The sequence below is a fragment of the Balaenoptera physalus genome, assembly GCF_965194825.1.
Source record: "Balaenoptera physalus genome assembly, chromosome: 2".
In the NCBI taxonomy this organism is placed as follows: domain Eukaryota; kingdom Metazoa; phylum Chordata; class Mammalia; order Artiodactyla; family Balaenopteridae; genus Balaenoptera; species Balaenoptera physalus.
Window position 1 is genome coordinate 1081430 of NC_138883.1, and position 15255 is coordinate 1096684.

Here is a 15255-nt window from a genome sequence, read left to right on the forward strand (position 1 = left end):
AGTAATTGTATTGTTGTACTATTAAATGTGATGGGCCACTTCTCTCTTGTTGCTTTCAAAATTTTCTCTTTCCCTTGAACATTTTGATGTGATTGTCTAGGTCTGGATCCCTTTGTGTTTATCCTACTGGGGTTTGTTGAGCTTCTGAGATCCGTAGATTGTTTTTAGCCATTATTCTTTCAAACATTTTTTCTGCCTCCCTCTCTCTCTCTCTCTCTCTCTCTCGTTTCCTTCTGAGACTTCAACTACACATATATTGGTGTTCTTAATGTCATCTCACAGATCTCTGAGGCTTTATTCATTTTCCTTCAATCCTTGTTCTTCAAATTGGTCAATTTCTATCAATCTACAGGTTTTTTGTTTTGTTTGGTCTTTTTTTTTTTTTTTTTCTGGCACACTGTGTGTCTTGAGGGATCTTAGTTCCCCAACCAGGGATTGAACCTGCGTCCTGGCAGTGAAAGTGCCGAGTCCTAACCACTGGACCACCAGGGAATTCCCCTAATCTACAAGTTTTTTGCTTCCTTCCACTGGCAGCTCAGCTTTGCTATTGAGTCCCTCTAGTAAACTTTCAACTTCAGAGTTTCCATTTGGCTTTTTTTTTCTTTTTCTTAATATAATTTCTGTTTCTTTATGACATTCTTTGTTCATTGGGCCCTTGTCATCATATTTTTCATTAATTCTTTAAACATGGTCTCCTTCACTTTTTTGAATAAATTTATGAATGTTGCTTTGGAGTCTGTGCCAAATCCAACAGCTGTGGACATTCAAAGATTGTTTCCATTAACTGCTCTGTTCCTCAGTGTGGATCATACTTTCTTGTTTCTTTGCATGTCATGTAGTTTTCTGTTGAATGCTGGACATTATAGTCTATATATTATAGTAACTCTGGATTCTGACTCCCCGTCAGGGTTGTAGTTATTGTTTTATCTGTGTGTTTGTTTAGTAACTTTCTTTGACTAAGTCTGTGAAGTCATCTGCCTTGTCTGAGCCCGCCCCCCCATCCTGGCTCACTGCCATCACACCTGATCTCGCAGCCCCCCCGGCTCAGTGGCTGTGGTCCTCCCCCGACCCCTGCATGTGCTCCCAGACCCAGTGTCCAGGGTTACACCACCGCTGTGGTATCCAGCCTCTCCTGGGCCCCTACCCCCAGCTCCACCCTCTGCTCTGCCCACCTGCAAGGCCCCACTGACTCATCCTCTCCCTTTGCAGTGTCTGGCCGGCAGTTGCAGCCTGAGGAGCCAGATGCAGAAACCGAGGAGGACCACTGTGTAAGTGAGGTCCAGGGAGCATGTGTGCCCCACTCGTAGCCCCCACCCCCCTCCTTTCCTGGACTCGAGCAGAGCCCGAGTGGCTGAGGGTGACCTGATTCTCTCCTCCTGCCAGGTGACTGAAGGGTCTGTGGATGAGATCATTCGGCCCCGGCCACAGGGGTCCTCGCCTGTCTACGAGTACGTGACTGAGGGTGCCAGCTTCGGCCTCCCGGTAAGCCTGCTCTACAGACACCCACAGGCTTAGGGGAGGCTCAGGTGTGCGGCCACAGGCGACCACGCCTCCTGCGTCCCCCTGTGTGGGCAACTCACGCACGCACCTGTGCAGCCACACTGCCCTGCCACGGCGGTGTCCACTCGGCTGTCTTCTCTGACTCCTCGGTCCTTCACTGGAGCCCTCCCAACAGCTGGCCAGGACACACTTGAGATGGCACACGTGTGTGTGTGAGGGGGGAACAGACCTTGTGCTCCTGTGTGCGACGGGGCACAGGATACGTGCACACACGTGCCCTCTCTGACGAGGAGACACAGACAGGGTCCTGCGGCCGCCTCTGGAGACACCTGGGGGAAGGCATGGACCAGGTGTGTTTACTAAAGGCCTCATTCTTTTTTCAGAATTGTTTACGTACTTACTTCTTTTGGCCGTGCTGTGCGGCATGTGGGATCTTAGTTCCCTGAGCAGGGATCGAACCCGCGGCCCCTGCAGTGGAAGCACAGAGTCCTAACCACTGGACCGCCAGGGAAGTCCCAAAGGCCTCATTCTTGTACTATTTCTTTTTTGCCCCCTCTACTTGCGGACACGGGGACTGGGCCCTGTGGGACTCACCAAGGCCCAGAGTCACCTTCCCCCTGGAGGAACTCAGCTCCCCTTGCACACAGCGCACCCTGGGGGATCTAGCCCCTGAGCTGGGGCCTCCCCGAGTCCCTCCCGTCCCCTGGGCTGGGGCAGGTTGGTGACCCGCTGTCTGTCGCTGCTGCAGGAAGACACGCCAAGGAGGCGGAGGTCCTGGTGGAAGCGGGATTCGGGGGATTCGCAGACGCGTTCCAGGATGAGCCGTCTGGAGGTGGGTGTGCCGGGAGCTGACGTGGGGGGGCGGCCCGTCCACACGGGCTCCAGCGGGGGAAGCCAGGGCCAGAGCGAGAAGGCGAGGAGCCGGAAAGCTGGCAGCGCGCCCCTGTGCCCTGGCGAAGGGCGTGCCACCTCCCTCATCAGGCCTGGGGGTGGGGAGGGGCTCCAGAACACTGGTCCAGGCCTCCCCCAGACCCCTCTACTCTCACGGTGAAGGGCCCAGACTGCTGACCAGATGGACCCGGGTGCACGGACCTCAGTGTTCTCAGCTGTACAGTGGGTACGGCTGCTGCCTGCTGCATCCAAGGCCACGGAAGGGGCTGGGTTCTGTAGGCTCCCAGCCAGGAGGGTGCGCTGCCTGCTGTCATTGGCGGCCCCAGCAATTCTAACGCTCTCCCAGACCCAGAGGAGCTGTCGTGTCCGAGGTCAGGCTGGCCCTGCCGTTTCCGGTATTTTCCTCAGCATTTACGAGCCGCCTTGGTCTGAGCGCCGGCTGCCTTGTATGTGACGGGCGCTTGGAGTGAGTGTGCTGGTGAACCAGGAGCTGATAAAGGAACGCTTTGGCCACGTGCAAGCAGAAGACTCTCCCCTCTGCTTGCCAAGCCCCGCTGGGCCCGGATGGCCGGGGCCGGGCTGCTCCGGAGTCCTGGCAGGTGGGGACGGGGACAAGGGAGGCTGCTCCCAACTGAGGCGGCTGCAGCTGGCTTCCCGCGGAACCTGGACCCTGCACCCGGGCTCAGCTGCCCAACGATGGGAGGACTCTGGGGCCCCTGGCCGCAGGGGAGGCAGCCTCCCAGCACCAACGCCCACTGGGGGATAGGCGTACGCTCACTAAGGCCTGATGTGCTTCCGCCCTAGTCCACGCAGGAGGCGACGGGGGGGACACTGAAGACCAAGGTGGAGGCCGGAGCCAGTGGCTACATTGTCACGGGCGGCGGGGACCAGGGGATCTTTGTCAAGCAAGTGCTGAAGGAGTCCTCAGCTGCCAAGCTCTTCAGCCTGAGAGAAGGTGCCATGGCCCCATCCCCATGTCCCCGTGGTCCCATCAGGATGGGGGGCCTGGAGGGGGACAGGCCACAGTGGACTCAGCATGGCCCCATCCCCATGTCCCCGTGGTCCCATCAGGATGGGGGGGCCTGGAGGGGGACGAGCCACAGTGGACTCAGCATGGCCCCATCCCCATGTCCCCGTGGTCCCATCAGGATGGGGGGGGCCTGGAGGGGGACAGGCCACAGTGGACTCAGATGAGCCCCTAGCGACTGCTGAGCTGTGTCTAGGCTGGGGCCACTCGCTCTAACAGGTTTTCTGCTTGGAAATGGGGGCTCCTTCCCACCCGGGGCTCAAGAGGAGGAAGGGGCCGGGCAGCCCGAGCGGGGTCGCCTTCTCGGTCACGCACCCCTGTGGACCCCTCCCGTGAGGCCCGACGAGGTCCGGGACACTAAGGGGCGGGGGCCGCTCTGTCTTTGTCTAGGGGATCAGTTGCTCAGCACAACCATCTTCTTTGACGACATTAAATATGAAGATGCTCTGAAAATCCTTCAGTACTCAGAGCCTTACAAGGTTCAGTTCACAATCAAACGGAAACTTCCTGCCAGGGAGGACGAGGAGGGAGCTTCCGGCGGCGCTCAGCGTGGCTCAAGGGGCAGCAAGGAGCAGGTGAGTTTGCGTGGCCCCGCAAAGCTGGGCCCTGGCCGGGCTCCTGGTGCCCAGGCTGAGGCTGGGATGGGACCCCCACTGCCCGCTCCCATCCCCCGAGCCCCTGCCTCCGACTCCCTGTACGGGGGGCCAAAAGGTTCTCTCTCCCTGTTTCAGGAGCAGGATATCGCCGATGGGTGCACGGAGACCCCCACGAAGACGCTGCCGGAGGACGGAGACCAGGAGAGGCTCATCTCCAAGCCCAGGGAAGGCAGAGGCAGGCAGCCCCAGAGGGAGCGGCTCTCCTGGCCCAAATTCCAAGCTCTGAAGAGCAAGCGTGGGCCAGGGCCCCGGAGGTCACACAGCTCTTCGGAGGCCTACGAGCGAGGGGACGTGCCTGACCTGCCCCCCACGAGCACAGGCACGGAGGCCCAGCTCACGGAAGAGGAGCAGGTGCCGGAAGCAGGGCCGGGCAGCCAGCGGAAGAGAAGTTTCCCAAACCTGAGATTCCGGGTGGGCTCAGGGAAGGGGCTGTCGGGCAGGGGAGCCCACGGTGGGACAGTCCAGGCTGGGGTCCTGGTGGAGACGGGGCCCTGGGATGCCGGGCGCAAGGCTGCCAGGGCTGCCGCACATGGCGAGAGAGAGGACAGGACGGCAGGGGTGCCAGAGGAGGCCGAGCCCACCATGGAGCCCGGCCTCCCCAGTGAGGGAGCCCCGGGGGAAGGGGCCGGCCCAGCCCCAAGACAGAGCGGGGAGGGGGCCAGGGAAGGCACGCAGGCGCTGGAGATCGGCATTGCCAGACTGTCTCTGCAAGACTCAGCAGGCCGAGGCAGCCACCAAAACCACCAGCCAGAATTTCACGTCCGCATACCCATTTTAAAGCCACCCAAGTTTGGACTTTACAAAGAAGAAGTGCTCGAGAAAGAAGGGGCCACGACAGCTCTCCAGGGGGGACCATGGCAGAGAAGGGTCTCTGGTGAGGACGCGGAGGCCAAGGGGGAGGACGCAGGTGAAGCAGAAGCGCACAGGACCAGACAACCCCCAGTCCATCAGGATGCTCTGCCAGCACAAGCGGGAGGAGACACGGAGGAAGATGCAGCCCGGAAGGGAGAAGAGGACAGCGAGGGGGGGGACCCGCACACGGAGGAGAAGGAGGGAAAGACGAAAATGCTAAAGCTCAAGCTGCCCTCCTTTGGGTGGTCACCAGCGAAGGAGGCAAAAGGAGACAAAGTGACACAACTCCAGGAAGTGGAGAAGGAAAAGGAAAGCAGCACCACAGTAGTAACATCAGAGACAGACATAAAAGGCAAAGATGGACTAGAGACAGACAGCAAGTTCAAAATGCCCAAGTTCAGGATGCCGTCCTTTGGGGTGTCAGCATCCAGAAAGTCTGTCGAGGCCGCCGCGGAGGTGTCCGTGCCCAAGGCCCAGGCCGAGGTGACCCTACCCTCGGTGCAGGCCAACATCAAGACCAGTGACCTCAGTATCAAGCTGCCCTCTGCCGAGCTGGAGGTCAAGGCCGCCGAGGTGGGCGTGAAGCTCCCAGAGGGCCACATTCCCAAAGCGGAGCCCAAGGAAGCGGCCGCGGGAATCGGACTCAAGGGCCACCTGCCGAAGGTGCAGGTGCCCAGCATCAAGGTGCCCAAGGGGGACATCAAGGCACCCGAGGTAGACATCAAGGGCCCCAAGGTGGACCTGAAGGATGCCAAGGGCGAGGTGATGGCCCCCGAAGTGAAGGTATCGCTGCCCAGCGTGAAGGTGGACACCCAGGCTGCGAGCACCAAGCTGGAGAGTGACATGTCACTTGGGGAAAAGGAGGTGGCCGCCAGAGACAGCAAATTCAAGATGCCCAAGTTCAAGATGCCGTCCTTTGGGGTGTCAGCGCCCAGCAAGTCCGACGAGGCCGCCATGGAGGTGTCTGTGCCCAAGGCCCAGGCCGAAGTGACCCTGCCCTCGGTGCAGGCCAACGTCAAGACCAGTGACTTCAGCATTGAGCTGCCCTCCGCCGAGCTGGAGGTCAAGGCCGCCGAGGAGGGCGTGAAGCTCCCAGAGGGCCACATTGCGGAAGCAGAATCCAAGGAAGTGGCAGCGGGAATTGGACTCAAGGGCCACCAGCTCAGGGTGCAGATGCCCAGCATCAAGGCCCCCAAGGTGGACATCAAGGGGCCCATACTGGACCTGAAGGACGCCAAAGGCGAGGTGACGGCCCCTGACATGGGGTTGTCACTGCCCAGCGTGGAGGTGGGCACCCAGTCCACAGGCACCAAGCTGGCGGGCGACGTGTCCCTTGGGGACAAGGAGGTGGCAGTCAGAGACAGCAAGTTCAAAATGCCCAAGTTCAAGATGCCGTCCTTTGGGGTGTCGGCGCCCAGCAAGTCCGTCAAGGCCGCCGTGGACGTGTCCGTGCCCCAGGCCCAGGCCGAAGTGACCCTCCCCTTGGTGCAGGCCGACGTGAAGACCAGTGACCTCAGCATCAAGCTGCCCTCCGCCGAGCTGGAGGTCAAGGCCGCCGAGGTGGGTGTGAAGCTCCCAGAGGGCCACATTGCAGAAGCGGAGCCCAAGGAAGCGGCAGCGGGAATTGGACTCAAAGGCCACCTGCCCAAGGGGCAGATGCCCAGCATCAAGGTGCCCAAGGTGGACATCAAGGGGCCCAAACTGGACCTGCAGTACGACAAGGGTGAGGTGACGACCCCCGACATGGAGATGTCGCTGCCCAGCGTGGAGGTGGACACCCAGGCCGCGGGCAGCAAGCTGGAGGGCGACGTGTCCATGGGGGACAAGGAGGTGGCCGCCAGAGACAGCCAGTTCAAAATGCCCAAGTTCAAGATGCCGTCTTTCGGGGTGTCAGTGCCCAGCAAGTCCGTCGAGGCCGCCGTGGAGGTGTCCGTGCCCAAGACCCAGGCCGAAGTGACCTTGCCCTCTCTGCAGGCTGACGTGAAGACCAGTGACCTCAGCATCGAGCAGCCCTCCGCCGAGCTGGAGGTCAAGGCTGCCGAGGTGGGCGTGAAGCTCCCAGAGGGCCATCTTCCCAAAGCGGAGCCCAAGGAAGCAGCAACGGGAATCGGACTCAAGGACCACCTGCCCAGGGTGCAGATGCCCAGCATCAAGGTGCCCAAGGTGGACATCAAGGCCCCCCAGGTGGACATCAAGGGGCCCAAACTGGACCTGAAGGACACCAAGGGCGAGGTGACGGCCCCTGACGTGGAGGTGTCACTGCCCAGCGTGGAGGTGGACACCCAGGCCACGGGCACCAAGCTGGCGGGCGACGTGTCCCTTGGGGACAAGGAGGTGGCTGCCAGAGACAGCAAGTTCAAAAGGCCCAAGTTCAAGATGCCGTCCTTTGGGGTGTCAGCGCCCAGCAAGTCAGTCAAGGCCACCGTGGAGGTGTCCGTGCCCAAGGCCCAGGCCGAAGTGACCCTACCCTCGGTGCAGGCCGACGGCAAGACCAGTGACCTCAACATCGAGCTGCCCTCTGCCGAGCTGGAGGTCAAGGCTGCCGAGGAGAGCATGAAGCTCCCAGAGGGCCACATTGCCGAGGCAGAGCCCAAGGAAGTGGCAGCAGGAATTGGACTGAAGGGCCACATGCCCAAGGTGCAGAAGCCCAGCATCAAGGTGCCCAAGGTGGACATAAAGGGGCCCAAACTAGACCTGAAGGAGGCCAAAGGTGAGGTGACAGCCCCCGACATGGAGGTGTCACTGCCCAGCGTGGAGGTGGACACCCAGGCTGCGGGCACCAAGCTGGAGGGCGACGTGTCCCTTGGGGACAAGGAGGTGGCCATCAGAGACAGCAAGTTCAAAATGCCCAAGTTCAAGGTGCTGTCCTTTGGGGTGTCGGCGCACAGCAAGTCCGTCGAGGCCGCCGTGGAGGTGTCCGTGCCCAAGGCCCAGGCCGAGGTGACTCTGCCCTCGGTGCAGGCCGACGTGAAGACCAGTGACCTCAGCATCGAGCTGCCCTCCGCTGAGCTGGAGGTCAAGGTCGCTGAGGTGGGCGTGAAGCTCCCAGAGGGCCACCTTCCCGAAGCGGAGCCCAAGGAAGCGGCAGCGGGAATTGGACTCAAAGGCCACCTGCCCAAGGTGCAGATGCCCAGCATGAAGGTGCCCAAGGTGGACATCAAGGGGCCCAAACTGGACCTGAAGGACGCCAAGGGTGAGGTGACGGCCCCTGATGTGGAGATGTCACTGCCCAGCGTGGAGGTGGACACCCAGGTAGCAGGCTCCAACCTGGCGTGCGACGTGTACCTTAGGGGCAAGGAGGTGGTCGCCAGAGACAGCAAGTTCAAAATGCCCAAGTTCAAGATGCCATCCTTCGGGGTGTCGGCGCCCAGCAAGTCCGTCAAGGCCCCCGTGGAGGTGTCCGTGGCCAAGGCCCAGGCCGAGGTGACCCTGCCCTCGGTGCAGGCCGACGGCAAGACCAGTGACCTCAGCATCGAGCTGCCCCCCGCCGAGCTGGAGGTCAAGGCCGCCGAGGTGGGCGTGAAGCTCCCAGAGGGCCACATTGCAGAAGCAGAACCCAAGGAAGCGGCAGCAGGAATTGGACTCAAAGGCCACCTGCCCAAGGTGCAAATGCCCAGCATGAAGGTGCCCAAGGTGGACATCAAGGGGCCCAAACTGGACCTGAAGGACGCCAAGGGTGAGGTGACGGCCCCTGACGTGGAGATGTCACTGCCCAGCGTGGAGGTGGACACCCAGGCCGCGGGCAGGAAGCTGGAGGGCGACGTGTCCATGGGGGACAAGGAGGTGGCCGCCAGAGACAGCCAGTTCAAAATGCCCAAGTTCAAGATGCCGTCCTTCGGGGTGTCAGCGCCCAGCAAGTCCGTCGAGGCCGCCGTGGAGGTGTCCGTGCCCAAGGCCCAGGCCGAAGTGACCTTGCCCTCTCTGCAGGCCGATGTGAAGATCAGTGACCTCAGCATCGAGCAGCCCTCCGCCGAGCTGGACGTCAAGGCTGCCGAGGTGGGCGTGAAGCTCCCGGAGGGCCATCTTCCCGACGCGGAGCCCAAGGAAGCAGCAACGGGAATCGGGCTCAAGGGCCACCTGCCCAGGGTGCAGATGCCCAGCATCAAGGTGCCCAAGGTGGACATCAAGGGGCCCAAACTGGACTTGAAGGACGACAAGGGCGAGGTGACGGCCCCCGGCGTGGAGGTGTCACTGCCCAGCTTGGAGGTGGACACCCAGGCCGCGGGCAGCAAGCTGGAGGGCGACGTGTCCCTTGGGGACAAGGAGGTGGCCGTCAGAGACAGCAAGTTCAAAAGGCCCAAGTTCAAGATGCCATCCTTCAGGGTGTCGGTGCCCAGCAAGTCCATCGAAGCTGCCTTGGAGGTGTCCGTGCCCAAGGCCCAGGCCGAGGTGACCCTGCCCTCGGTGCAGGCTGACGTGAGGACCAGTGACCTCAGCATCGAGCTGCCCTCGGCCGAGCTGGGGGTCAAGGCTGCCGAGGTGGGCGTGAAGCTCCCAGAGGGCCACCTTCCCGAAGTGGAGCCCATGGAAGCGGCAGCGAGAATCGGACTCAAGGGCGATGTGCCCAAGGTGCATGTGCCCAGCATCAAGGTGCCCAAGGTGGACATCAAGGCCCCCCAGGTGGACATCAAGGGGCCCAAAGTGGACCTGAAGGACGACAAGGGCGAGGTGACGGCCCCCAGCGTGGAGGTGTCACTGCCTAGCTTGCAGGTGGACACCCAGGCCGCGGGCAGCAAGCTGGAGGGCGACGTGTCCCTTGGAGACAAAGAGGTGGCCGCCAGAGTTAGAAACATTAAAATGGAAGGCGGAGGTAATATCCAAATCAAAAAATCACATTTTAAAATTCCCAAATTCTTCTCTTCATCTGGCAAATCCTTCAAAAGTTCTGCACCACTAGATGTTAATTTTGGGGTTTCTCTGCCCCCAAGTACCTCTGTCACGTTCTCAGAATTTAGTGGTGGTGGATCTTTGACGCAGGATGCGGCCACCAGGGAGCCGTCCGTGCCTCTTCCCTGGTTGGGTTGGCCTGGTTTTTCTGGCAGCCTTGATCCCAGTGGTACCCATGCCGAGCCTGCCTCTCTGTCTCCCGCCGAGGGCATCATACTCACAAAATACCAGGTGACTCTCCCCGGAGCCGCCATCCCCCCGGAGCTCCCTCTGGAAGCAGCCCCTTGTTCCCAGAACGATGCCCATCTTCCCAGCACAGAAAGTTCTGCCCATCTCCCAACCCAGGAGAGAGTTGCAGTGTCCCAGACTGACCGTCCCGCAGGCCCTGTGGACCCCATGTTTCTTGCATCGTACGGTCGGGTGAGTTTTCCTAAGTTTCATCCACCAAAGTTCGGGTTTTCTGTCCCAGAAGCAGCCGATGCAGAGGTGGAGGCCGGTGCCGGGGATTGTGCCCCCTCTCTATCCACTACTGGCCCTGCCCAGGGCCTGGACTCCACAGCTGTGCCGCGCAGCGCGGGGCCGTTGGCAGTGGCTGCAGGTGAGACCCCAGCTAAAGATACTGAACGTGGAGGAAAAGACAGTCCCTTAAAAATGCCGTGGATCAAGCTTCCGTCATTCATGTGGTCCCCAAAGAAGGGGACGGTGCCCCCCGGGGACCCTGAACGCAGCCTGGACGCCGCAGAGCTCGGCGTGGCTGTGGACACGGGTCCCAAGGGCGTGCCCCCTGGGTGTCCTGTGTCTGCAGCGGAGGTGGCAGTGGACGCGCTTCCGGACAAGGACGGAGAGGGGAGAGGCATGAAGTCGCCTGGCTGCGCCGTGCTGGAACACGCGCCTCCCACAGCGCCCGCTCCAGAGGGGGGGCCCGGCCTGCCACGGGGAGACCCCGCTGCTCCACGCTCTAGGCCCCCGGCGGGCGGTGGCGCCCGTGCCACAGAGAGGGCTGGTGGTGCAGCTGGTGCTGGGGGCACCGGCACGGTGGTCGGCCCCCCAGAAGGAGCAGGCGCGGACCTCCATCTGCCACAGGCCCCCGCTCCCCTTTTGGACTTTGCCAGACCCGACCTCAGACCCAGCAAGGCCAAGGTGGGGGTGGGCTCGTCTGCTGGTGGCCCTCCGTCTCTGGGACACAGCAGCCAAGGGCACGGGCTTCGGGACAGCTTGGCAAGCCAGCCTCTCGGCGAGGCGACGGCCCCCTCAGTAGGAGACCCCCAGCAGCCGTCCTGCAGCCCAGCAAATGTGGACGTTCCTGCGGTGGAGACTGCGGCCTCGCCTGGGGGCTGGTTCAGGATGCCCGCGCTCCGCCTGCCCAGCATCCGGCGCCCCGCCAAGGAGAGGGGGGCGGCTGGGGCTCGGGGGGCGCCAGTGCCCGCGCCTGCTGCCAGCGCACTGAGGGAAGGAGAAAGGCCAGGTCCAGTCAAGGGTCAGGGGGTTCCTGGGTCAGAGGTGGAAGAAGCCATGTCCCTGCAGCCCCCAGAGGCAGGGGCAGACGAGGCAGCTGCGGAGCTCGCGTCCTACGCAGACGCAGACATTCTAAAGAGAAACCTTGAGGAAAAAGGCTCAGAGCCGCACCTCTCTGCTGCAGGGGTGCCCGCTGTGGACCTTTCCCCTTCCGAGGTCAGGGTCCGTCCAGGCGAAGGCTCCCTGCCTCTTCAGATGCCCAGCGGCGGACTTTCAGGAACCCAGGCTCCACTGGGAGAAATGGGCACGGCTCCGCCTGCTGGGCCTGCAGGACTGGACCTTGCTGCGGGGGAGGGGAGGGCAGAGGAACGGTCCTCCCAGCCTGAAGGCCCCATTAAACTGAAGGCGTCCAGGACCGACGGGCCGTCCCAGGTTTCTGTCGTTAACATGGGTCAGCCCTGGGAAGGCTCCGTGGTAACTGTCAAACTGCCCAGGATAAGCGTGCCAAGGTTCGCCTTTCCCGACCCCAGCTCCGAGGCTGACATCTTTATCCCCGCCGTGACAGAAGTGCGGTGCCCAGAGAGCAGCCTTGCCCACGCCCTGCACGAGGAAAGCCTGGGAGTCTGGGCTGCCAGCATCCTGAAGGCGGGTGCTGGGACCCCCGGGGAGCAGCCCATGACCCTTGACTTCTCCCCGGAAGCTTCCCCCATTTCCAAGGTCAGAATGCGCACTCAGCACGCGCAGGGAGAGAGCCCCGAGGTCGCCGTCCACAGCAGGGTGACGGCAGAGTTGGCTGACCTCTCAGGACCCGAGGCTATTTCCACCCGGGTCGTGCGGCAATTGGAGATCCCCGCCTCCGAGATCCAAACGGCTTCTTATGGGTTCTCGTTGCTAAAGGTGAAGATGCCGGAGCCCCGCACGCAGGTGAGCGTCCGAGACTCCCGGCTGAGGGAGCGCCTGCAGGAGGCTTCCAGACAAGCTACCCCGGGAGCAGACCCCGCTTCTGGAGATCTGCAGCCGGACACCGGAGAACCGTTTGAAGTGATCTCGTCCGGTGTCGACGTGCCTGGACGGCCAACACTCACGCCCAAAGTGCACTCTGGCCACCAGGGTGCCGGCAGCTGCTCGGACGACGAGGAGGCTGCAGAAATTCTCGAATTTCCCCCTGAAGACGAGAGCCGGGAGGCAGCTGCCTGCCTGGCAGAGGAAGGCAGGGCTCCAGAAGAGAAACCAGAGGGTAAAAGATCTTCCGGGCTGTTCAGGTTCTGGCTTCCGAGCACTGGGTTTTCTTCCTCTGCCGAAGAGACACGTGCTCATCCCAAAGACGAAGCCCGCTGGTCTGCTCCCGTCCAGACACAGCCTGGGGCACGGCCCGAGGCAGAGCCACCTAAGAAGCCCGAGAAGGCGGGCTGGTTCCGATTTCCCAAATTAGGGTTCTCCTCCTCTCACACCGAGAAAAGCAAAAGCTCTGAAGACGAGGCAGCTCTGGCAGAGCAAAAACTCCAAGAACAAGCGGTCACGTTCTTCGATGCCCCAGAAAGCTTCTCCCCAGAGGACAAGGGGGCCGGGGAGCCGGCGGAGACTGCGGGCGCCAGGCCGGGCGCCAGAGCGGTGACCACGTCCACAGCAAGGACGGAGCTGGGCCTGCTGGAGCAGGACCCAGAGGGTGGGATGAACCTGCACCCGGGCCCACCACCAAGCGAGGACAGACGGACAGACGAAAGGAGGCCCTGCGAAGCCGCCACCGTGAGGGCGCGTGTGTCCACCTTGATTCACAGCACCGAGAGCGGAGCAGAGGTGCCTGAGCGCGGCGGGGCCCCACCCTCACACAGCCCTCCCAGAGCGGGGCCCCAAACGTGCCGGCGCCCCAGAACCTCGGCGGCAGAGGCGGCGTCCGGACTCCCCACGAGGCCCTGCGCTCCTGAGGGTCCTCATTAGACACGCGTTCCTCGAGATCCCGGCCCGCGAGGCCCTTGCGAACACAGCTGCTGCTTGCAGAAGGGGCTGTGACGGCTGTGGGTGCAGAAGTCGTTTGGGGTTCAGCTCCTGTCCTGCTGCTGCTTCCTGGTGGAGGTAGTTTCCCTGTTTCCGGCGAAGTCTGGCATATTCCAGGAAACCCCCTTCCCTGCTCGCTTAGAACCAGCTCACTCCGCTGTTGGATGTCTCGCCGTGCAAGCTTTGGGATGCGTTGTGTGACGCGATGCACGCGCCCTGGGCTGGGGGCGGGCGAGCCAGCAGAGGCCGTTCAGACGGCCGTGAGTTCCCACGAGACATCTGTGAGCGTCCGCTTGCCCGCCGGCACCCCGCCCTGCGTGCCCGGCCCCTCAGTGTACCCGCCGCAGCCAGGCTGCAGACGCGACCTATTTGGCTGCTCCCGGGACCCTGGACGGGCAATAAAGGAAGTGCTGCTTCCCCAGTGATGACTGCGAGGTGTTTTGTTCTGTGTTGGAATTCAGCCCTGCTCTCCCCCAACGCGCTCTGTCCTAAACGCTCCTAGGTTGCTCTGGAAAGCAGAGTCAAGGGCGGCTCACTCATCCGTTTGTCCAGACCCTCCTCTGAGCCAGCGGCTGCGAGAGACCAAGAGGAAGAAGGCGAGGGCCCAGGAGTCCACAGTGTGGCCGGGGACACAGACACCCCCCCCCACCCCCAGCTGGGAGGCAGCGCAAGGCGTGGGTGGTGGGCAGAGCAGGGACAGCACACAGAGGGGCCCTTGGCCTCGGGGGCGGGGGATGGGTAGCTGGGTCCTGGGCCAGGACGGGGGCCCCACTCAGAGGCTTCCTTTGCCGTGGTGGCCCTCCTCCCCAAGCAGCCCACGGGAAGCAGATTCAGAACAAGGTTGAAGGAGTTTCCTACAAACTTCCAGGGGTCAGATCTCCTCCCGGCTGCCTTCAGACGCCCCTCAGGGGCCCGTGGGCATGAGGCGCTCGGAGGGGGAGCTGGAGCCTGGCCCACCTCCCTTCTGCTCAGAGAGGAGGGGCTGCCCTCATGGCTGAGGCTACAGGAAGAAGAGCAGGGCGGGGGCGGCGGGGGGGGACGCTGGGCCCAGAGGGCATCTTACTGCTGCCAAGGCTGCTCCCCCCAACCCCCCTCCCCGTGCTGCCCTGAGAGAGCCTGGGAGGCTGGGTCCTTCCCCCTGGCCACCGTGGGAAGTCCCATCTCCCGTGGCCGGCTGGGGGTCCCCCAAGGTAGGGGATGTGGAACCCTCTGGAAGGCAGGGCGGGGGGAGGGAAAGCTCAGTGGGGACTGGGTCCCGCAGTCAAGGAGGCTGCAGCAGCCTCTCCCAGCCCCAGCCTCGCCCTGCCCATCAGACCGACGTGGGGAGCACAGCCCCCTGGGAACACTGCGGTGGGGGTCTGCCTGTCTCCGTGGGTTTCATTCCTCTCCGAACCCAGAGTCAAGGCATGAGATATCGTAGCCTCGGTGCTGGAGGCCGAGCAGGCAGCTGTCAGCCCGTGGGGAGCCGCTGACAGCACAGGCCCTTCCACCTTCCATGTGGCCTCTGCTCTGTGTGACAACGTGCGTGAGCCACCTGCACTGTGCCAACATCACCGCAAATGAGTGGCTTGAAACAACACACATTTATGATCCCCCAGTCTCTGTGGGTCAGGAGTCCAAGCACAGCTTAGCCGGGTCCTATGAGGCCGCCATCAAGGCACTGGCCGGGCTGCCGTCTCATCTCCAGACTCAACGGGGGAAGGAACCACTTCCCAAACTCACAAGGCTGCTGGGTGCAGGCTGGGTGCGTCCTGGGGCCCTGTTTCTTGCTGGCTGGAGGCTGGAGGCCACTCCTGGGGCCCTGCCCTTCGGGCCTCTCCATAGGACAGCTCACGGGAGTTTCCTTCATCAAACCAGCAAGGGTCGGCCCCCCGCAAGATGCTGTTACCACCTCATGTCACATAACCACCTCTGCATTCTACCTGTTGCAGGCGAGGTAGCTGGTGCCCTCCCTCGAGGGAGGGGTCACACAAGGGCCTGGGTTCCAGGGTC

General features: G+C 62.3%; 1 protein-coding gene across 4 annotated transcripts in view; it reads left to right on the forward strand.

The window, feature by feature from the left end:
• The window catches only part of AHNAK2 (AHNAK nucleoprotein 2), a 28229-nt gene extending 14532 nt beyond the window's left edge, over positions 1-13697 (forward strand). For 3 of the 4 annotated variants that reach the window (XM_082450811.1, XM_082450814.1, XM_082450813.1), the window contains exons 2-7: positions 1210-1268; positions 1384-1482; positions 2249-2332; positions 3196-3346; positions 3809-3993; positions 4150-13697. In XM_082450811.1, the coding sequence (XP_082306937.1) occupies positions 1210-1268; positions 1384-1482; positions 2249-2332; positions 3196-3346; positions 3809-3993; positions 4150-13206 (9635 nt within the window). In that variant the 3' untranslated portion in view covers positions 13207-13697. Of the gene's footprint in view, positions 1-1209; positions 1269-1383; positions 1483-1512; positions 1851-2248; positions 2333-3195; positions 3347-3808; positions 3994-4149 lie in introns of those variants that run through there. The other variant, XM_082450812.1, reaches the window with a different exon arrangement.
• Positions 13698-15255: the final 1558 nt, after the last annotated feature.